The sequence below is a fragment of the Sminthopsis crassicaudata genome, chromosome 1, assembly GCF_048593235.1.
Source record: "Sminthopsis crassicaudata isolate SCR6 chromosome 1, ASM4859323v1, whole genome shotgun sequence".
NCBI classification, from domain to species: domain Eukaryota; kingdom Metazoa; phylum Chordata; class Mammalia; order Dasyuromorphia; family Dasyuridae; genus Sminthopsis; species Sminthopsis crassicaudata.
The window spans coordinates 632638639-632662605 of record NC_133617.1 but is presented as its reverse complement, the minus strand read 5'-3'; the positions used below and the strand labels follow the sequence as shown (position 1 = coordinate 632662605).

Here is a 23967-nt window from a genome sequence, read left to right as displayed (position 1 = left end):
GTTTATTTTTGTGTTAGAATTTTTTTTTTTAAATTTTAGTTTGCCAGTTCAGTACATTTTCAACTGGGGAAAGACAATTCAAGTTCTCTTTCTATTATATACTATTTGTGTCACCATTGGCAAGTCATTTAATGTTTCAGTGCCCTATGCAAATCCCATAGATAAATAAGTAGATGATAGTGGGTAGGAGGTAAAGGATAGAATGTCCATTAGTTACTTCACATACAAAATACTAGATTGACTCAGGAGACCTGAGTTCTAGTCTTGCTCTTTTCACTAACAAGCTCTTAAGCAAATTACTTAATCTCTCTGGACCTTGGTTTCTCATCTCTAAAAGATGAGGACTAAGAGAGATGATGCAAGATCCTCTAGCTCTGAAGTTATATGTTTGTTGTGTAAAACTTGAGTATCAGTGTAGAAATTAACATTCTAATAGAAAATTACAGAATTCCAAAGATATATATGAGAAAAATGTTCAGTTCAATCATACTAAATGATATATGAGCAATCCATGAAACTTTGCCATTTATTTTAGAACAAGAAAAAAAAAAATAAAACCAGTGATTTTTCAGTAGTGCAGTCATTTTGAAAGGGGCAAAAAATCGTGAAAGCTAAAAACTTGATAAAAGTGATCACAAAGAAACAGATTTCTTGAATAAAAATCCATAAAACAAAAATTATTCATTTAGTTGAATTAGGTTCAATAAGGTTAGATTTTTCAAGGAAAATAGATCTGAAGAGAGCCAGTTCAATGGCTGTTAGTCCATTATGGTCAAGGATTATACTGAGAATTATGTATATGAAATGATATACTTACTTTAGCATACAATAACTGCTCAAACATTATCTGCTACAATTAGTTAAATGGAAGATTTGAAAGGAATGAATTATGATTATAAAAATTCAAAATTCATATCTGAATAATTCCCAATTTTCCCTAAAGCCCCATCCTTACTACAGTTTGCAAAGAAAGCTAACATAGATTTTTATGATAGTATAGAAGCAATGAAAGACCTTTGCCAGAGGTGAATGCATCAGATAGCTAATATCCTCACCAGAATTAGCATCTTTGGAGATTATCTCTGAAAACAGTTTGATTTTAGAGTCCAATTTTCCAATCATGTAGGTCCTCTGCACCTTACAGCACAGTTTACAACTATAGATTGAACTACCCTACATTTTATTCTAAAATGGATTTCTCCTCTATAGAAAGTTGCCAAACTGCCTCCCCTCTCAACATGGCATTTGGTCAGTATGTGCAAATTAATTTGAAATTGGAAACTCATTTGAGTATTTGTTTAAGCAAAACATACTTTGGAAGGTAAATCTACTATCACAGTGCAGAATGTTCACATCCTCTACCACCTCCACAGCCATCTGTGGCCAAATAGAAATTATTTTTCTATTTTTTTTTTGTTATTTTATGTTATCTGTCTCCCTCCTCTGTATTACTGGAAATTTTAGCAACTTGAATAAAATTTGAATGTGGAACTTAGTAGAAGAGGTACAAGTGGGGACTACCCTGAGAAACCCAAGAAATACCAACTCTACATTCTTTCATGGCAGAATGTCTTCGAAGCACCTGGTTTTTTTTTCTTTCTCTCAATTTACAAATGAGGAAACTGAGTCCAAGAGGTCACATGACTTAATTGTAGTAACAACTGCTTTGTAGTAGAAAGGAGAACAGAAACCAGGTCTCCAGAAACCAGATCAGAATTCAATTTACTAAACAAATTAGTGAAGCAGTTGACCTGTCTCTTTGGAATAGTGCATAGGGCATAAGTAGTTCCCACTCTGAGTATGGAACATTATTCAAATGACCCTTAAATGTATTAACACTATTTGAAATGTATATTAACCCATAGCTTAAGATAAATTCTCATAAAATTTCATTTTGTGGATTTTTTTATGCTCCTCAATACTTTTTGTTTCATTCTTTCCTTTTCTTTTTATTTCAGAGAAGGCCTTAGTGTCCAAGGTCACACACCACATCCCTGCAATAACTCAGCACTAGGGGCTTGTTAATTTCCTACACCTTGCTTCTCTCAACATTGTTGGCTGTGTGCCTCAGAATCCTCTCAGAGGGATGGAGAAACTTTGGCCTAAAGGTGTATACTAGTCAACAGAGGTTCTAATTGGAGTTAAACCTCCAGTTGCCCATCAGTTAGGAGATTGTGCATTAATTGTGTCTGCCCTTGGAGAAATAAGGTACCAAGAGAGGATAAATAGGTCCCTTGCGATTGGGATGTGCCCATCAGAAGCAGGAAAAAAATGTATAACATATATAATGGATAGAGCACTGAACTCCAACTCTTAGCACATAGTGTCTAACACATAATAAGTACTTAATAAACCTTGTTGAGTAATTGATTGGTTGATTTAGAGGCAAATATATGAGTTTGAATACTAACTTTTGCTGCTTGACAAATTACTGTCTTTGGAGCATAGTTATCATAAGTACAAAACAGCAAAATTGGATTAGATGTGTATAGTCCTTTCTGGCTATAAAATCCTATAGATGGTAGAGATGTGGGGAGAGCAAAGAGATAAAACAAAACTAAAGCTTAAATCATTTAAATTATTTAAGGGGACCAAAAGAGGTAATGAAAGCCAAGTTCCCAAGACAAACTTCGAGACTCCCTTCTGCCCAAGAAAAGCTCATCATCAGATCTAAGAAAAGGGATGAATGAGGGAGCTCTTGTAGCTTCTTCTCTTGACTTTCTTGGTTACCAGCATTGCCTAAGATGGGTCAGGAAAGTCCCCAGGTCTTAGACAAAAGAGTGACAGCTCCACCTAGTGACATTTTACCTTGTAGATTTACTCTGCCCTGGAGGGGACACTACAGTGGTGGAAGTAGGCAGCTTTGAGGTTGCCAGCTATTCTGTGTGGCCTACTACCACAGCGAGGAGGGGGAATGGTTCTTGGTTAGGTGGTGACCTTAAAAGAAATCCTTTCTGATTTAACTTCTGTTGCCATCAAACCACAGACAAACATTTTGTATGTGCTGAAGGATACTGGGTAAAGGTATCTAAGCTAATGTAGAAGAATTCATCATCTTTGTTACTCAAAATGTCCTACATGTAGCCTTGATGGTGCTTTTCTACCACAGTACCATGATTTAATAGTGCTAAAGGTTAACAGAGTCACAAATAAGTGCTTCGAGGCAGGAAGACAGTTGCTGCAAATGGCCCTAAAGAGGCAACCAATTCTCTCTCCATTCTGCTCTTAGCAACATACAAAGTCAAGGAGAGCCCCAGGATTTTTGGCTGCCATTCCTATACTGGCCTGTATACTCTTTCTAGCTTTAATACCTGATTATATTTGAAAGGAAGGGAGAGTTAAAGGCAAGTGAGAGCTCATTGTGGCAGACTAATACAGCTCTGGGGAATTAGATTGTCTAGCCATCTTTCTTGGATTGCCTTTTCCATCACAATCATCTATTTTTTACCATTTAAAATCCCACCCTAAACAGGAATAAAATGTTTTATTGTCTGCTTCTTCCTTGATCAAAAGTTTAGCAGTAGAATTCATCCCATGATTCTTTATGTAAAGGCATGGCATATAAAATTTCACTGAATTGAAGCTATGTTAGTTTTTTAATATCAAAAAGTATATAACTAGACAAAGCTGGGATAGTACTCTTTAGCTATACTTCTAGTGAAAATATGGAAAAGGTTCCATAAAAATCATAGACAGGAAGTTCTGAATTTTCTTTTAAATTTATTAAATACCCTCAGTACACAAACTAAGTATGACATAAGAAGAAACTTAGTGGTTAGATCAGACATGGCCCTTACCTAAAGGAGCTTATAGTTTGATAAAAAGGGTCTATGATATCAGCAGATAGTTATAAAATGTATTTTGGGGAGGGAAGCATCCATACATCTGATTTCATTGGTCCAGAATTCTCAGTGTGGAAATTCTCCTTTCATTGATGCAATTCAGTACCTTTTCTCAACTCAGTCTTAAAGAGTTTCCTAAGTCACTGAGAGGCAACTTGTGTCATGGTCAGAGAACTAGCATATGCTAGAGATATTGGAATCTGTCTTCCTAATTCCAAGGTTATACTATGCTACATCTAATACATAATTAGAGGACTAAAAACATTATTGAGGTATAATACAAAGTGATCTGTAAAGTCTGCTGGAAGAAATAAGTGGGAATTTCATGGAAAGTTGTGAATAATATAAATAAGGAAAAGTGAAGGGAAATAAGCATTCTATAGCAACTACTATGTGCCAGGCATTCTACTAAGCACTTTATAAATATTTTTCATTTGATTCTCACAACAATCATGCAAGATAGGTGCTATTATATGTCCATTTTACAGTTGAGGAAACAGATGTTAAGTGACTTAAGAATCACATGGCAAATAAATGTCTGAGGCCAAATCAGAACTGAGATTGGAACTTGCTGACTCTAGGCCCATATTCTATTTAATGAGCTAGTTGCCCTTATAGTGTTTTTGAAACAAAATTAACAAAATTATAATATAGCAAAAGAGTTTTTAAAAGCAAAAATTTCAAAAACTATGTACTCTTTGCTCAATGATGTCATCATTTTCTATTCCAGTTTAGATTTTTCAGTTGATGCTGCCTTGATATCTATTCTTTTGACACTGTTTTCTCCAAGGTTACCACTGATATTGCTTTTTGTTTTATTTTACTGCTACTTTTTTTTAACACTATAATCATTACCTAATATACTTTTTTCCCCACTCATTAAACCCTTCCTTGAAACAAAAGAAAAACCAATCCCCAAAATGATCTCATCTGACATTATACACAGCATTATCTATTCTCTATCATCTACTCTATCAAGAGAAGAAAAATATCTTTCAGCCTCTATTCCCCAGGACCAAGATGATCACTGAATTAATCAGAGTTCTGATGTCAGTATTATTCTTTTTTACATGAATTTGTCCAGTTGTACATTACATTGTTCTGGTTCTCCTTCCTTCATTCTGCATCAATCTATGTAAGTCTTGACCTTTTCCTCCAAATTCCTCACATCATTTTGAATGGTGCAAAAGTATCATCGTTAATGGGCACCAACTTTGCATCAAGTTTTTTGATACATTAGAAATTGCTAAAGATATTTTAGTGTATATGGGACTTTTCTTCTATTTTTTAAGTTCATTCCTAGTAGTATAGTTGCTGGTCAAATATGAGCCGTTTAATTGAAGTTTCAAAATTATTTTTCAGAATGATTAGATAAAAGCACATCTGCATCAACAGTATATTAGTATTTGTCTTATCATAGAACTTAACTTGACCATTTCAATTTTTTTTATCTTATTTGGGAATTTGATTGGAACGTTACAAAACCTGCTGTTGTTGTTTTAATTTGCATTTATCTTATTAATGATAAGATAGCAATACAGACTGGACCTTTGGTTAGGAATATAAAGAAATCCAATGCAAGCCAGCACCTTCTCCGTAGCTTACCACTGTAGAGAGCTGCTTGAGACACTGAGAGGTCCTCTAAGGGACACTAAGTCACTTGCACAGGGTCAATCACATAGCCAATATATGACAGAGACATGTCCTGAAGTCAGGTCTTCCTATCCCCAAGACACTATGCCATATTTCCCCTCTGTTAGTAGTGATTTAAATCATTGTTTTATGATCCCAGTGATATATAACTGCCAAGGCCCAGACCTGACCAAGTCACTCACCTTCTTAAAACCTTTCAGTAATTCAGTAAATTTAATTCAGTAGAACCTATAGTATAGAATACTGATGCTTCAGTCTAGCATTTAAGGCCCTTCACAGACAGTCCTTTTCATCATTCCCTATGTATCTACTTCATATACTTAGGTTGTAACCAAATTTCAATTGCTAATTGTTCCCTTAATTCAGCATTCTTCCTCTTTTCTCTATGCATTCATGTAGCATGTTCTCATGTCTCAAATGTACTTTCTCCTCAGCTCTGCCATTGAAAACCCTCTTCTCCCTTTGAGTCTCAGTTTAGCTCAGATCCACCTATAATCAAAGGCTTTCCTGGATCCCAAAATGTTATTGCTTTTCTTCCTTGAACTATCTTGTGCTATGCTTGCTAATAGATATATTCTCTACTATCTCCCTATTCTCATCCTCACAGCCTCTGTCCTTAAAGGCCAGAACAGCTCCTTTTCTGTCAGTGCTTTGCAAGTGGTAGGTGTTTAACAAATGGTAGTTGAACTGACTTGAAAATAATTTAATTTAAGTGACAGAATGTGAAATTAGATCCACTAGTTTTTAGATCATGGCAATATGAAAATGTTAATTAAAGATAACCTAATGAATTAAATAAAGGCTCATGAAGGATTTAATGACACTGTATGGTGGTGGGGGAGGAATAGCCTGTAGACAATTTGGGTTTGGATTTTTTTTTTAACATTCAGACAAATAAATCACAGAATTACAAGGAATCCAACAGTATTTTTTGGGCTATAGCCAAAGTGGTAATCAGAGGCAAACTAATTTAGTGCTTTGCAAAACACAAACAACAGAAAAAGAATGGAGAAAATAAGTCAATTAGGAAAGAAAACGGAAACATTAGAGAAGGAACATAAACATAAATTAGATCTTAACCAGACATTCATAGCTAGATTTGAATTAAGTCTTTAACAAGCTAGAATGAAAGGAATATATAATAAAGTACTTGTGGAAAGAATGGGGACAGAATGGATAGAATATTGAAATATATAAATTAACAGCTAAAATTAAAATATAAAGAGCAGTCTATCACAACCAAAAGCTAAAAATTAATTCAAAGAACACTGTAGGCATCTTTGTTTTAAAAAACCTTGATTTTTTTTTTTTCATTAAAAGTGATAGGCTTAAAGTCATAGGTTCAGAAGGTTTTCAGAATTAGAGTTCTAATCCAGTCCATTTACATAGGGAAATTGCCAGTCAGAGAAGTTTATGTGATTTATCCAAAGTCACACAGCACCTACATGGCAGAATCAGGACTTCTCATATCCATTGCTTTTTCTACAATACTGCAATAACAGATTCATAAAGGATGAATGATCACTAAAAGAAATAAATGTATATGTGTCTTTACACACATTTATGCATGTACATTTAGAGTGTACATGCATATATTTGTTTATATGTGTGTATTGTGTTATACAAGTATGTATACATGCATTCTCAGTGCAAGACAATAAAATGGAAAAGTGCAGAAGACAAAATGGGGGAAACATAGTAGAATCAAGATCCCTGAGTTCTAATCCCAGATGGGAGACCTTGGACAAATGTAATTTAATTTCTTTGAGCCTAAGGCACCTTCTCTTTAAAATGAGAGTGACTTCAAAGAGTTATTATTAGAAAAGCACTGTGTAACCTTAAAAACTAAAGCAATTTTCTTTACTATTATGGTTATTTTGTCCTTCCTGTCTAAAGCAAATCACAGAATGCTAGCGTTAAAAAAGACATTACAGATTATCTAGGGTGTGTGTGTGTGTGTGTGTGTGTGTGTGTGTGTGTGTGTGTGTCTGTGTGTCTGTGTGTGTCTGTGTGTCTGTGTGTCTCTGTCTGTGTGTGTATCTCCAAGATTGAGAAGTAACTTGTCAAGGACCATGCAGGTAATAAATAGGACTTAAATTTTTCCTCGGGTCCTCTGACTTCAAGACCAAATGGCTTTACTTTTAAACAAGTTTTTATTGATTTTTTAAAATCATAATTTCTCCCAGTATCACTCCCTTTTCTCTCTCATAGAACTATCCCATATAAAGTGAGAAATTTTAGCATAATTAATCAATACATCAAAAAGTCTGAAAATATATGCAACACATAAGATCTCTAGACCTCTCACTTCTGCAAAATGGTAATGTTGGGGCAGGGTATCTTCTTATATCTCTTTTTTCAAGTCAGGCTTATTCTTTGCAGTCTTGTGACATCCACTTTTTTGGGGGGATTTCTTAGTGGTTCTTTTCATTTACATTGTTGAATATTTGGTTTTGTACCCACTACTTCTAATTTGCTTCCTAATTTTCATCTCTAGAACCAAGCAAAACATGTTTGATCTCCTCCATTTCTTGATATACATAACATTTGTTTTTCTGCTTAGAATGTAATCTCCTAAAGGGCAGGAACAGTTTCATTTTTCTCTTTGTACCCCTATGACCCAAGATAACTGTGATAAGGTAATAGATGTTTAGTAAATATATGTTGTCAATTCTTCTAAATGTACTCTTCTCCAGACTAAACATCTCCAATTTTTCCAGCCACTACTTCTAATAGGATTAGAGATTTAGGATTTGGTTTAGTTTTATTTCTCCCTCTGAATCTAACACCAGGGATAGCAGAAGGGCAAAAAGCAAATTTAAATCTATATTAAAAATTAGAGGAAGTATCCTTTTTTTTCTTTTTCTTAAGAAAAGTTAACTGCAGAATTTACCAAAAGGGAAAAAAAAAAACCAGGAAAAAATTTTGAACCTATTATCTAAAAAAGCACTATAGTTATTTAGTAGTTATTATGTTCTATAACATATAAACATATTATATAATCTAGACTTCCCCAAAGAATCCCATTTTAAAATGTGTACTTCATAATAATATGATTTATATCACATTTTTAAGATTTTCAAGGTTTTTTTTAATATTGATTTTATTTGCTCCTCACAACCTCCCTGTGAGATAAGTACTTCAGATAATACTATTCCTTTTTACAGAAGAGGAACCTGAGACTTATAAGGATTATATGGGCATATATTAATATCTGAAGTAGAAATTGAACATAGATCTCTCTTGACTCCTTCTAACCCTCTTTCCACTCCACCCTAAATCCTCTACATAAATGCAGTGGACAAATGTACAATACATATAAACATATACATTCCTACGTGCTTTATGATATTCTCGCATATTCATTGTAGACTCCAGATGGAAATTAAGAGATATGAAAATTCTATAATAGTTAAGAAGAAAATGTATGGGAGTTTTTATGTATGCATACATGTTTTATATATATGCATATATGTGTGTATATATACATATATATGTAGGCATACAGAGAGAGATAATAGATAGATAGATAGACAGACAGACAGACAGACGGACAGGTGGATGGATGTCAGGATCATCCACTGCATCCAGGGCTATCTCCAGTCATTTTGATCTATATCTGACTACTGAACCGAGATGGCTGTGGAGGGAAAAGAGATGCAGGTGACTTTGCACAGCCCTCTCTTACTCAAATCCAACTCACTTTCATGTAATGACAACATTTCCTTGATGTTATGGTCTTCCAAGAGAATGAAGGACAAACATATGTGTATATACACACATACATACATGTCTATATACTAGTGTGATGGTGGTGGTGATGATGGTGGTGGTATTGGTAATGAACAATTACAAATAACAAGATAATTTAATTTGGAACTATCTGAAAAAATGAAATATCTGTAAGGAAGGTTTATCATAATATTTAAGTATGATTAATTTAATTAATATCAAATTTCTTCTAGGTATTAGTATCAATCTGAAATATTTAGTGGCAATTACAAAGCTCTCATCCCCAAACTCAGAAGTTCTTCTAAATTACTGACATCCTTTCTAAAATATAATACCAGGACTATAATCTCCTTCATACCATGTTTCTGTTTATGCTATCTAAGAGTACAATCCTTTTTTCCCCCCAAATATTGACTCCTAATGAGCTTATGTTTAGGGACTTTTAATCTAAACTATTTTCTAGTTATATTTCTTGAATCTTGAATGTGTATGTCATTAATTTTTTGAATCTAGGTATAAAACATTTAGCTGTAAATTTAGCAAATTCAGTTGAGAAACTTATTTGTCTTGTGTAATTAAAGAACAAAAAGTTAACAAATAATATTTTTAAAAGAATGATATAGAGTATATCTTTTACTTATTCTATTTTGTTCTGACTAAAATATAAACAGCTATTGTTTTATAGTTTGGTGATTTGAATTTTTAGACTCTTAATATTTCACCTCTATAAGATCTATCCAATCATTCTAGCCTGTATCATTTTGGATCCTGGTCCTTTCATGGAAGAATGAAACCATAACTTGGTTTTATGATCCATGAAACAAAGTGAAAGGCCTTTATGTTGAGCTCTATTAAATTTTATCTTATTAAAACTAGCCCATTTCTCTAGTCTAGTCAGGATATTTTAAAATCCTGATTCTGCCATCTGATCTATTAATTATCCCTCCCAGCTTCATGATCTCTATAAAGCTGAGTCGTATGTCATCAGTCCTTTTATCCAAAGTATCAATAAAATACTCTAAAAAGGATACAGGAAGCTGCAGGTGAATTTATATTTTGTAGCACTGATGTATACTAAAAGGGACATGGTCTGCCTCAGAAAGGAATGAGTTCCCCTATCACTGATATTCATAGGATCATATGGTGCTGGAAGATACCTTAGCGACATTGTCTAGTTGAACCCCCTTCATTTCACAGGTGAGGAAACTGAGGGCCAATTAAGGTAATGTGACTTGACTAAGGTCTCACAGATCATGGTAAAATGAAGAGGAATGATCCCTTGTCAAAGAGGTTACAGGGAGAAGTCTTGATCAAAAACAGGTAGAATCTTCTCTGAAACCTGTTCGTATTATGAACTTTCGAGAATATTTGAATTGTTCATTAAAAACATCCTTTTCTTGAAATACATCAACGCAATATTCTTCCTGCTTGGATTTTTTCTGCCTATAATCCTCCAGAGAATTAATATGTAACAGAAACTGGCCCTCTTGACAAACTATCACTCATGTTTATTAATTACAGTAAGTGAGTTAGTTATATGCCCAGTATTAATAATATAAATTCTAGATGTTTAAAAATGAACCTTGACATTTTTAGTCATTCTTAGCAGAGAGAGGCACATCAGATCATGGGAACTTTTAAGAGTACAAATTTCCATATTTTCATCAAATCTGTTTTATCCCTTTATAAACTGGTCAAATGTGGATTTCTACTAATGAAAAACAAATCTTGAGATTTAAAAGCTTCTTATGACTCAAAATGTAAAAGTTTTCAACTTTTCTTTGGGTAATCCTTCTACTCTTTCAAGTTAATTAGTTGTTCACTTAATTATCTTCATTCCCAGTTTTCCAAGATTTGTTTTCTTACCTAAGAATGATTATTTAGGATATGATCAAGATAAGTCATTTTCCACTTTTGTGTCCCCAATAGCAAGGTCAGTGCTTTGCAAGTAGAAGACAATAGGTATTGCTGAAAATAATATCTGATGTATTATTATATGGTTATCTCCATAAATGTTTTTGTCCATTGTTTCAAACCCTTGTACTTTCATTGGTGATCTTTCTGGCATTTTTTTTGTAATTCATAGTAACATTGCCAAAATGAAAAAGACTCAAATTAATTAATACCTTTGCAAACTTTTAAACCACAACTTCTTAACATTTCTTGTGTATTTTGGATCCCTCAGGCAATCTAATGATACTAATATTACCTCCTCAGAATGTTTTTAATGCATATAAAATAAGATACATAGGAATATACAAGAGTTTATGAGGTTAGTGAATGTAAAGATCTAATTTTCCCCCCAAAGTTCAAAGTGTCCCTGAAATTTATCTGTCCCAGGTTAAGAACTACTCAAATCATATTAATCCCTGGTTATCTTTTCATTCTTATAAGAAGAAAAGCTTTAAAAATTAATGTTCCATTGTATTGACTTTCTCTAATGCAGTGAGAGTTTACAGTGATAAATTTTTTAGTGGCTAATTAAGCTAGAAGGTTAGAATATTCTGAGCTAGTACCTCTTACTTGGTCTAGTCTTTTCCAGAATTCATTTTAAAATATCCATTTTACTCTGGAGAATTTGATTCCATGGGTCCCATTTCTGAATGATTTCTTTAAAGAGTAAAATGGGCCAGCAATTTTTAAAATTGTTTATAATTTACAAAATGGTTAGAAAAGCCAAATGAAGATTTACTTGTAAATTTAGTAAATTCAGTTGAGAACATTTTTGTCTTGTGTAATTAAAAAACAAAAAGTTAACAAATAATATTTTTAAAAGAATGATATAGAGTATATCTTTTACTTATTATTCTATTGTTCTGACTAAAATATAAATGGCTATTGTTTTATAGTTTGGCGATTTGAATGCCGTGTCCCCTGGAAATATGGATAAAGGTATGTATTTATTGTTTTCTTGACTGAAATATTCTTCTAAAATTAGGAAAATATATATATTTTAACTACTATATTTTTATAAAAAGTTAGACATTAGAGTATCTAGGATGTTCTCCCTTAAAAATCTTGGATTTACTGAATTTTAGAACTAGAGAGGAGTTTTAAAAACCCCTCTGGTATAACTACTTCATTTAATAGTTGAGGAAACTGAGTGTAGGTAGGTTATATAACTTTCAATTCAAAATGCAGGTCTTTTTACTCTATAAACATGCTCTCTTCAATTAGATTTAATGTCTTTGAACTTCACAACATTCACTTTTGTCCTAATAACTACTTGTACCAACACAGGCATACACACACACACATATATTTTTAATTTTACTTTTTATTTTCATATATTTTTACTTTTACTATATTTTACACCCATAATTTTACTTTGAAATTCCCAATGAGGAAATTCCCTATACATGTGCCCTGCTCTAAAACTTTATTCCTAGACAGTTTTCTAAGAATATAAAAACACAATTTATTTTCAATGTTATCTAACCAATTTCACCATAATATTAATGAATAAAAACACCTTGTCTCTAATGGACTGTCTCCCTGATTTACCTATAGGGTAGTATCACACACATCCTGAAACTGATATGCAGGCTCCAGTTTAATGTTCCCTAGAGGAGGTCATTAATGTAGATACTAGAACAATCACCCATCAAATTGATGGCCATCTCTAGGGTTCAGTAAACAGGAGCAATGACCTTGAGTCTGTGTTTGGGGGGAATACTATACTACCAAAAAAAAAAAATTAAAAAAAAAAACAAAACAGAAGCTTTAAGAGATAAGGTGACTTCATTAAATGCTTACAAAAGACCAGAGACTTATTCATGTTATGCCCCAAACTATATCCTGTCCCACTCTATCCCCATTCCACAATCACCAAAGTAGAAGGGACAGGACTAATTCTCCTGTATTCACTACACACCCTAAATAAAGCCTTTTTCTGGTATCTTTTTTCCTTAGAGGATATCCTGGATGTTTCTTTAAACATGATTCCACCAGACCTTTCATGCAGTGTGATCTTTAGGAAAAAGTAAACAGGTTGTTACACACAGGAAATGATTATCAAATTATTTTTCTATAATATTTTAAAAGGCCACTATAGGACACAAATAAAAGTAATGGCGGCCAACTCACCAAGAGAAAAGCCACTGATTTGGGCTCCTCCAAATGGGGAGCCAAGGAAATCATTTTCTCATTGCAGCTGTTTGAATTTTTATGTTGACTGGGACCCCTTAGGTTATGATCCAGAGACAGATAGACTTTTCAGTCTTGGTCTTCATGGTTTTTTGTTTGTACAGATGAAGGCAGTGAAGTTGAAAGCGAAATAGATGAAGAACTGGATGATTCTGCAGAGCCTCAAGCCAAAAGGGAGAAAACAGAGCTGAACCAGGCATTTCAGGTGGGCTGCCTACAGCCAGTCCTCGAAAGTGGGGTACAGCAGAACCTTCTGAATCCCATTCACAATGAGCACATTGTTACAAGTACTCAGACTATCAGACAGTGCAGCGCCACTGGAAACACCTATACTGCAGTCTAACAAATATTAAAGCTTATTTTTCCAGATTATATTTAACCCTGGTGATATTGGGCTTAAGTTGACAAAAGAATAAGCCTGAAGGTCGACTGTTGTCAAATTCTATCTGTGCTGAACATTACCTTTTTTCAGAGTTGTGAAATGGAATGGGTGTATGTATTTTTGCCAGGTCTGTTTAATTTTTTTTTTTTGTAAACAAATCATTTGCCTCTCAATATGAAGAGTTTTCTTAGTTTCAGGTGTCAAGAAGGATTTTTGCAAACTTAATGTCAATGTTTTTGTCCTCTTATAATTAAAAAGTAATTTACATTTTTTCATAGTTTAAAAAATATGTTAATGTTAATTGTTAGTCATGGTGTATGATTTCATATGTAAGTTTTTTAATTAGGTGCACTTCTGTGAAATATCAAAAGAAACAAATTCCTTTGATTTACACTGGAGGCATATACTCATTTGACAGCAGATGCATCAAATTTGCTTCTGAAAGGTGCTTTTCATTGGACAGAACCATAAGACACTATTTTGATAATGTTTCTGAGTGTGGAGGGAGAATACAGAGCATTTTTATTATAATGCTAGAGGGTTGGGAAGGTCACCTATTTTTCTCTGAGGAAAAAAAATTAAGCTGTGCATTTATCAGCATAGAATAAATGACAAAATTATCAGAGATTATGTTGATGTGTACATAATATGTATGCATAATTATCAAACCACATTAACAATGCAAGCTTCCGTTAAACATCGAGTTTTAAGATATTATTTGAATACCAATCCCTCTGTTTGAATACTACTGAGTCTCTATTTGGGACCACTGCACAGATGCTTTCTGCTGTTAAGTGGAGCTGTTGTAGTTTAGATACTGAAACAGAAAAAAGTGATGACTTTTTTTTTATTAAAACTTTAAATGTACATGCTACTTATGCTCAGCTGGACATACAGGAAACCATTCCGTCTGGATGACTTTCTTCTATTCCAGGTCTTTTTTTTTCTAATAGTAGTTCAATGTGCTGCTATTCTAAAAGATAATTTATAGAATGCAAGGAATGTAGCAACCTGCATCATTATTTCCTTCAAAAAAAAAAAAAAAAGATATTTCCTGGTTCCTAAAGTAAGTGGATTTAAATTTTAAGAAGAAAACTAAGGCAGTGTAGCTGGCACACCTCACTTTTACTTATTCCCAACTCGATAGGATTGGAGTAGGTGGCTAGGTGTATCATTGCCATTTAATTAAGAATGTACATCAGGGATCATCGTACCTCGGCTATTACATGGTGCCTTAAAAACAGAACTGAAGCTAAGGTTTAGTACTTTTTGTTAATATGAGTAACTCTGAAATCCATTTAATCAGGTGTGCCTGTCATTTTCCAATTCCCCGAAGTAAGGGCAGGTTACAGTCTTCAAAGGAAATTTCGGATGGGGAGGGGGTTGGAGAAAGGGAGGTTGACATACCTCTCTTCCAGTGATGGCAAACCTAATTTTTCTTATATAGAACTGAATATCACTTTCTTACAAATCAGATTTGCTTAGGGTTGTGGGGTAGCAGGCTAGTTTTAATACCAACTTATGTCATTCAAAGTAGGGTTCCCGTACCTCCAAGCAACATGACATTTTCTAAGCCCTCCTTGTCTCATTTTAATTTTCAAAAGTAAACAAAATGAGCAGGTACTTATCGCAGTGCATCTTTTCAGTGTATGTATGTGTCTATGTGTATGCTTGTGTTTGCACGCACACATGTGGGCGCTCATGTGTGAGCACAAAGGGGGAGCCATCTGCCACCAAGTTGGAAGGTGAGCTTATCCCCATTATTATCAATGTGAAATAGCGCCACTGTGTTAAATGGTCCATCCTTTTTGTTTGTTTGTTTGTTTTAAATGTGGGCACACCCATTTACTTAAGTAGTAAAAATGAATAAGCAAAAAAACAAAAAACAAAAACAAAACAAGCCAAAAATGAGGGAAAGCACAAGAATTTGCAAATCCTAATATGGCCTATATAAAATTAGATGGTTGAACTTACCCAGTTTGTCTGGGAGGGTAGGGAGGAGCCAATCTGTCATGTTTACTATACCAAATGACTTAACTATACAAGCAATGAATGATATATTTATTGCTTAATTTTCTTAGGCGCATCAAAAAACCAACATCAACTAAATTTTCCTAATTAAATTTCAAACATTATAAATGTAAAGTTTTAAAATTGATTCATATATTATGCTATACAAATCAGGCATATTTTTAGAGTCTTCACAGGACCATGTCCTTTTTTAAAATCTTAATATCATTTAAATGATCATCCTTTTATTCCCTTCTAAATATCAACATGTTTGCACCCCTCACCAAAAAACTTAAGCTAAACTTCAATAAACATTTATCCACTTCATTGTGCATTATGAAATGTTTACAAGTAAAATAAAGTGAAATTAAGATTAAAATGGCAAAAAAACCTTTCATTTTCAACATCAATTTTTATTTTTGTTTGTGAGTTGTATGTTTTCCTTTAGAATTGATGTTCTGTATTAGACCAAATGTAGTTATGACTTTCCTCCTATGTGTCAAAAAAAAATTTTAATGCATTTTTTTTGTCATTGTCCCTTTTCATTTTAATGGTGAATTTGTACCATTAGAGGCCTCTGGTTGCAACATGCAAATTTAGATGGAGATGAAAGGTATAAGGTCTTTGGGACCCTCCAAGATTCACCTCTTCCCCTCATTGTTCACTGTTCTCGAAAAGAAAACATGGTAGAGCCTAGCAAAATGAAGTCATTTTCTAACTTTCTGATTAATTGCTTTCTGATCCACAATGTGAACAAAATTAAAAGATTGAGTGCCAGAAATCTTTAATAGTGAAGAATGTGTATACATATGCACCAGCATTTCCCTTTGTGTCCTCCTCAATGGTTTGGACTCTACAAATAGTAGGTTATAGATTCCTCACATAGAACCCCCAGATCCAATTTGACTTAGGGTATTCATTTGAAAGCCAAATTAAAATCATTCACATGTTTAAAAAATTGGAGCAATTACGTACACATTATAGTATTTGAAAGTCTTATTCCAGTTTTTACCATTTGTTGCTGCTGGTATTTTTCTAAAAGACTTTGGACACTAGATCTATGTCATTAGAGTCACATATTTGTACATGGAGTATAGATTTAAAGAAAGGATTTCTTTCCATTTCACCTGGGGTTACAATCCAGCACTAATAATCTATATAGATGTATAAGATTATGATTTTATAATCTATAATGATATTATTTGTTATAATCCAAAAGAACCTTGTGAGCTATGTAAATAAAGTTCTCATAGGGAAACTTCCTATTTTTTTTCAGAGAGCAACAGATGGATAGAATCCATTAATTTGGGAGATTAATAAAAGACATTTCTAGCCCTCAAGAGTAAATATGATACATTTTATTTGAGTTTGGAAACTATACATAAACACCCCAAAACTTTAAGATCCAAGAAAACAGTGAGCATTGAGGAACAAAGGGGTGGAAGGATTAGGGAATGAGGGAACAGATGTTTAAATTGGCAAATTGTTTCTCCCTGAAACACAGGACTCAGTTTTCAAAAGTTTTCTGTGGATACCATGTGTCATTCTCTAACTCTGAAGTCGCTATATTGATCTTATTGCCCTTTCAATCTGTTTTCCTTTCTCTGCGTATTCTTGTACTGCACCGCACAGCTTGTGTCCCTCTTGCTAAATGTTGAACATTAAGAAAATGGTTTTAATGCGGTGTGTGTAAAGTGAGTCGTGTGCAGCATGCCTGCCTTGGATTCATAAATGAGGGAAAACAAACATGTTCTCGTCTAGTGCTGTGAGCGTCCTTCAGGCATGTATATGGTCTGTAGATGGTAACCATGAATGCTTTCCCCCAAGCCCAGTCCCCACAAGGGTTGGCTAGGGCATATTTCCTTTCTCTTCAGATAATGTATTTAAAGTATCTGAAATGTTATGCTCTTGATGATTTGAATTTTTTTTAAAAATGTGTCGATCATTGTGACATTTGGTCCTCACCATGTGGACACAAGTGAAAGGGGTTGGCAGTTCTCTTTCATGAGCAATTTGATGAAATGATTACAACAACCAAGCTGATCTTTGTGATATCACCCCCTCTCCAAAAATTATATTAAAATAATCTTTGAATTATTTTAATATTTTGGTGATCACCAATTATGAATTTTAGATAAAATTCATTCCAGAAAGTGGAAGAACAATTTAATTTGGCAAATGCAGTTATCTTTTCTGAAAATTGGACCTTGTCTCTACAGAATAGGACAACCTCTGTTTATACAGTTAGAACAAGTCAATGAGTGGGATCTGAGTGTTTCTGCTAGTTCGGTGATTTGAAAAAAAAAAAAAATTGGGATAGGAGCATAACTCAGTGCTTAGTTCTAGTGTTAGAAAAATCCATTTGATGTAATTATTACTTGTATTAACCCTTTGAGCATTGTAAGATATATAATGGGGACAAAAGCCTTTTACATCATTTATTTTGACTAGTCTGGTAAAAGGACTCTATATATCCAAATACCTAATTATACTTGGAGAAAGAAACAGAGAGAGAGAGAGAGAGAAAGAGAGAGAGAGAGAGAGAGAGAGAGAGAGAGAGAGAGAGAGAGAGAGAGAGAGAGAGAGAGAGGCGAGAGTTCCCAGACTAATACTTGCATGAGAGAGAGAGAAGAAAGAGAGTTCCCAGACTAATACTTGCATTTTCTATACATTTTATAATTTTCTGGAAGAGGGCTCAAGATACTTTTCCCAAATAGTCACTGCCATCCAAGTTATGTGTACTGTTTACAACAAACTAGAACTTTCACTTTTTCAAACCATGTAAATATCTAGGAAAGGGGGACAAATCTGTGGGCCTGTACACCTATGTCATAGCTAAAAACCACACATGGAAGGTAGATTGCCTTGAAAAGGTAGGATACAAAAAAAAGATGAATTTGGATTTTTGGACTTATTTTTTAAAGTTTAATTTACTTAGCACTGCAATGTACAAGTCCTTGTGAAGCCTTAGGAATGAAAGAGGAGTTTTAGTAACTAAAGAAAAGATAACTATTGCCCAGGCAGTTAGGCGGATCACCGCTACATCTTTCACAGAATAACGTTCGGGAATGCATCCATAGTAGACATAATTTCATTCATGCTATGATTCTTTTGTATTTTGTCATAAAGATCATATATAGGTAGAATGGAGAGTAATGGTACTTGATTTAGGCTCATCTGTCAAGAGATGCTATGCTATGTATTCTGCTTCTGACATCTGTAAATGTCAGTTTACTACACAGCAGTGGATTCTGTTCAAGGGATATTCCTGGTGCACTTGGTCCCCTCTGTCCCCTTTTCCTTTCAGGCCCAAGAAGGGGGTTGCCTGCAGAAATGTCGGCCTGGCAGGGTGCAGAGAAGAACGTATCCTAGTAAGATGTCCAGCAAAATTACATCACTAGTATAATGCAAGTATGCTGGATACATTGGGGATTTTTTTTTAGGCAGTTTAGAAAGTCAAACCATGCAAATTATTCACATGTTGAAATTAGTTTAAAACAAATGCAATACTCAAAGGGTTTTAATTTAACACTCTTTTTTTAAACAAAAAAAATTCTTCATAATAATTTACTGTAAATGCTTCTCAGTTTGCATGCCTTGATCATTGCTGCTAGTGATTTTATGTGCCAGTAGACCTGAGTTTAGTTTACCAATTTTACTTAAAAATAGTAAAAGCCACTTACAAAGTGACTGCCTAGTTTTCATTTGAAGTAAACTCTGATATGCCTTATTTTCAAAAGGTGTTTTGTCTGTTTTTTTTCTTTGGTTCTGGTTTTGATTCTTTTCCCACTTTCCTTTATTTTTTTCAAACAAATTATGGTGTTGGGATTGGAAGCCCTGAGTAATGAAACCTTTGGTAAGAATTGTTTTATCTAGCTCACCAATAAATCCCAGTTAGAGGAATTATGATTCTTGGGAAGACAAAGCTTCCCATTGATTGTTGATAACCAAGTAAAATTTTCCTGCAAGAAATTGATATTTTTGAGTAGTGATTGCCTTGTTTTAACTTCCTGAATACAATTTTAAATAACCCAATAAAGAGGTATAGAATTTTATTCGTTTGAAAAGCATCTTTTGTACCAAAGCAAATTTTTTTTCTCCACTCATCTCCATCATCAATTTGGACCTATAGTAGCAACCATCATGAATGGTTACAGAAACTTTAAGTGAGTGCCTTTAGAAAACATGGAAATTTGTGCCTGAGGTGATAAACTTTTAATTAGGTTAATTGTAGTGCTTACCAATCAGTAATTCTACTATCACTCAGGGCTTTCGTACCTTCTAGGTGACTTCTTTCATTGTGTTTTTTTAAAATACTGTATTTTTTTTTTCAGTGCCATCATTTCAATTTCACTTAGTAAGTGGCAGATTACATTATTCAGTCACACAAGCACAGGAACATAGCAACACTAGGAGATATTTGAACATTTCTTTTACAATCGACTGAATAGATTATGTAAATGAGGTAAGCAACTTTTTGTAGAGATTGTATGTGTGAGATAATGTAATGTTCTTTTCCAGTTTTTGGACTACAGTTGAATATACTTTTTAATTATTTAAAAACATCTTTACAGAATAACATGTGATGGTTTTTTTGTATAATGTATTTGATTTTGTAAATACGTATTTCCTGATGTGATTTTTGTGAGAAATGCTAAATCTTTTAGTATATCATGTCCTCTCAAAATTGGCAGGAGCTAAATAATAGTTTGTGGGCGATTTGTATTGTGTACTGTACAATAACTGGGGAACTTTTATAATTATAAAAATATATATTAACTTTTAGTGTGTTGTTTAAACAAATGACTGGAACATACTAAAGATATTAGTAGGATTTTTCTGAATATTTCAGACTTGAACTCAGGCTAGCTTTCTTGTGTTTTTCAAAACAAAATTGTGTCTTGTCTTTTAAAATCAATAAATTTGTTTCCTTGTTACAAATATATGTGAAATGTCCTCTTTTGGTGTGGCATATTGTTTTAATTTTATAGCATTTGATTGCCAAGGAATAGAAATAGCAGTACCTGGTCTCTGATCTCAGGATCACTTTATTTAAAGCTAAAAGGGACCTAAGGGGCCATCAAGTCCAACCTGTTCATATTACAGATGGGGAAATTGAGGAGAGACTTGTGCCTAGCATCACACCACTAGTAAGTGTCTGAGGTGTAATTTGTGCTAGCAAACAGAGGACTAGTTACTGGCTTTGCATGGTGGGGCCTGAGGTGTTGGCAACTTCCACTGCACTACACTGTTGTGCTGGGGTGCCAATATGCCTTCTGTACTGGAGCTGGAAGCCTAACTGCTGGTTTGCTAAGCATTACTGAGGGGATTCCCATTGCTTATCTGTGCTATGATTCAGGGTCTCCTGCTGGCTGGACCAGCCAACATCTTCATTAGATGGTGCTCCTCTTTTATTCAAGTGAGACAAACCTATCCTGAAGTCCTTCTAAGTTATCTTAAGTTGGAAACTTGTTTCATTCCTTCTTTTTGTGGGTTCTGTCGCTCCAGAATCTGTTTAAAAGCTTGATTTAGCGATTTCCAAGGGAAACTGGGGAGAGTTCAGGCAACTTCCTGGCTTCTCTCCTCCATGTTGGCTCTGCCCTGAGGGGTGTGATTTGAAAACGGTTCTACTTGACTCTAAGACCAGAACTCTGTTCTCTATACCAAGTTGCCTCCATGGTGGTTCTCTCTAGCAGTCAACAGATTAAAAACAAAAAATTGTAACCATTTTTGGAATCAAACAAAAATTATAAATACTGTGTCTTACTTCACTTCTTTGATCTGTGAGATACAGTCCCATTCTTTATTCAGCAGGTGCTGGAGTAGCAGACAAAATCAGCTCCTGGTGGCCAGTCTTCCAGTAATAAATGAGTACCTCCAAACTTAACAGAGCTTTGGGCTGGCTAGGTTGTGATCTGACTACTCCACACATTGGCCAGTCAGGAAAGACTTTTGAGCATTGAGTTTTTGTAGCATTGTCTCCCCTGCCAGACCTCAAATTTTCATAGACTTTGAGTACCCAGGTTTGCCTCCATCTCCAAGGGAAGGGATCACAAAAAGATTCTATTGGAAAATGTGTATATTAATACTAAAAAATGAGAAATAAAATTACAAACATTTTACCAGACAAGACAATGGGCATGGCTAAATGAAATTTTTGAGAATCTTCCAAATATTCTGATGTAAATTCAAATGCTTACAAGTTTGTCATAATACACGTAAATGTCTCTTTACACTGATACTTATATATGCGTGCCTTGCTCAGATTGAAATCTTAAATTATAAAATAATTTGTAGGTAAATGTATAAACTTTGCTCATGTGTGGCTTTTCTAATTTTTTTTCAAAACATAATTTACAGATCAACAGATTTTAAAATTTTAAACTCCAAAGAGGAGTTTATTCTTTCCATTCCAAAAGGAAGACAGGCGGAAAAGGGAAGGAAGGAAGGAAGGAAGGAAGGAAGGAAGGAAGGAAGGAAGGAAGGAAGGAAGGAAGGAAGGAAGGAAGGAAGGAAGGAAGGAAGGAAGGAAGGAAGGAAGGAAGGAAGGAAGGAAGGAAGGAAGGAAGGAAGGAAGGAAGGAAGGAAGGAAGGAAGGAAGGAAGGAAGGAAGGAAGGGAGGAAGGAAGGAAGGGAGGCAGGGAGGGAAGGAGGGAGGGGAAAAAAGGGAGGGAGAAAGGAGGGAAAGAAAGGAGAGAAAGATAAAAGGTAAGAGAGGGAAGGAGAAAAAAGGGAGAAAGTAGTAAAGACAGGTAAGAGGATAAAGAGAGAAAGGAAATGGGAGGAAAATCTTGGTTAAAAAGATTTTCAGTTTGTTCCTCTTATATCATGGAAGGTCATTTCTTGAGCTAAACACTAAGGTATTAAGTCAGAGTAGCACCAAACACAACCCAACTTTTAACATAGATATTTAAAGGTTTTAACCATTAAATAATAAAAGTCCTTAAAGGAAATGAGTTAAAAATCTTGATGACTAACAGACACACAGTATGGGATTGAATGAACCATGAATCTGGCCCAGTAGAGCATTTCTTATAATAGGGTCTAAACATTGAATCCGATGTTTTAAAGTGTTATTTTTGGCTTCTATTTTGCCCCCAAATTTTTTTGTCATTCAAACATGACTTGTGACAAATGCTTCTTGTTCTTCTGATCAGTGTTTATTCTTTCTCTTCCAGCTCCTTGAATTTTTATGCTGAACTTCTACCAGATCTCAATACTCTGACTTTTTCTGGTACCAATGAATAAAAATAATTTTTTTTCTATCCTGCTCATTTCATTCCATTTGCTTTTCCCCCTTCATTATTATCTAAGTAGTGCTATTTTATTTTCTCAAAAAAGCAGCATTAAGAAAGCAAAAGTAGTTTTATAAGTTTCCTCATGGTTATTAAGACTAATGTGATCCCATGATTCAAGCACACTGTATAGCTAATATGCTCTTCTCGTGGCATTTTAATTAGCCAGCCCAGAAAACATAAAAGAGGGTTTTTTTCAAATATAGACAAGTTGTAGCTGCATATGAGTTCTTTGTCACCATTAGAATATAGTTAAAGATTTAACTCAGTTTTTTGTTTTTTGTTTTTGTTTTTAACATAACCAAGCAAGGGTCATGAAAAGCACCTTCAGTAGCAGGAGTGGGGAAGAAGAGGCAGAGACTTTCCCTACCTAGAGGAATTAAGTCCTTAGATAGCTTCCTTTTAAAACTTTATTTAGTACCTAGCAATCAAGAATAATGAGTTGTTTCTTCATGCTTGGCAACCAAGAAATCTGATTCCTAGGGGAAGAGAGTGACAGGCATCTTTTCATAGCAATCAGCAGCCTTTGGGAACAGAACTAAAAGGGAAGTTGAAGTGCTGCCCCCCCCTCAAAAAAAAAAAAAAACCTTAAAGTGATTTGTGAGTGCTAGAAAAGATCTTAAGAATTTTCCAAACTCTTTAATTTTACAGAGAAGAAAAATGAAGTCCCATAAAGAAAAATATCTCAAATGAGGTCCTAAGATCATAGAGAAGGATTCTTCAAATCTTTATACAAACTGAAATGGAATTAAAGAAAGTTCAAATCACTTAGGTTGACAGTTTAAGAGACCTTAGAGACCACCTTGTCCAATCCCCTCATTTTACAGTTGAGAAGACTGAGATTCAAGCAATCACAATATTAAGTTCCTAGTATGTTCTATACACTAGAGATACAAAGACAAACGGT

At 34.3% G+C, this 23967-nt stretch overlaps 1 protein-coding gene across 7 annotated transcripts in view; it reads left to right on the top strand.

Moving 5' to 3' along the window:
- The window catches only part of RFX3 (regulatory factor X3), a 316948-nt gene extending 293920 nt beyond the window's left edge, over positions 1-23028 (top strand). For 4 of the 7 annotated variants that reach the window (XM_074282834.1, XM_074282829.1, XM_074282830.1 and 1 more), the window contains 2 exons: positions 12077-12119; positions 13478-13743. In XM_074282834.1, the coding sequence (XP_074138935.1) occupies positions 12077-12119; positions 13478-13716 (282 nt within the window). In that variant the 3' untranslated portion in view covers positions 13717-13743. Of the gene's footprint in view, positions 1-12076; positions 12120-13477; positions 13744-20099; positions 20258-22943 lie in introns of those variants that run through there. The other 3 variants (XR_012484828.1, XM_074282832.1, XM_074282831.1) reach the window with 3 other exon arrangements.
- The last annotated feature ends 939 nt before the right edge of the window (positions 23029-23967 follow it).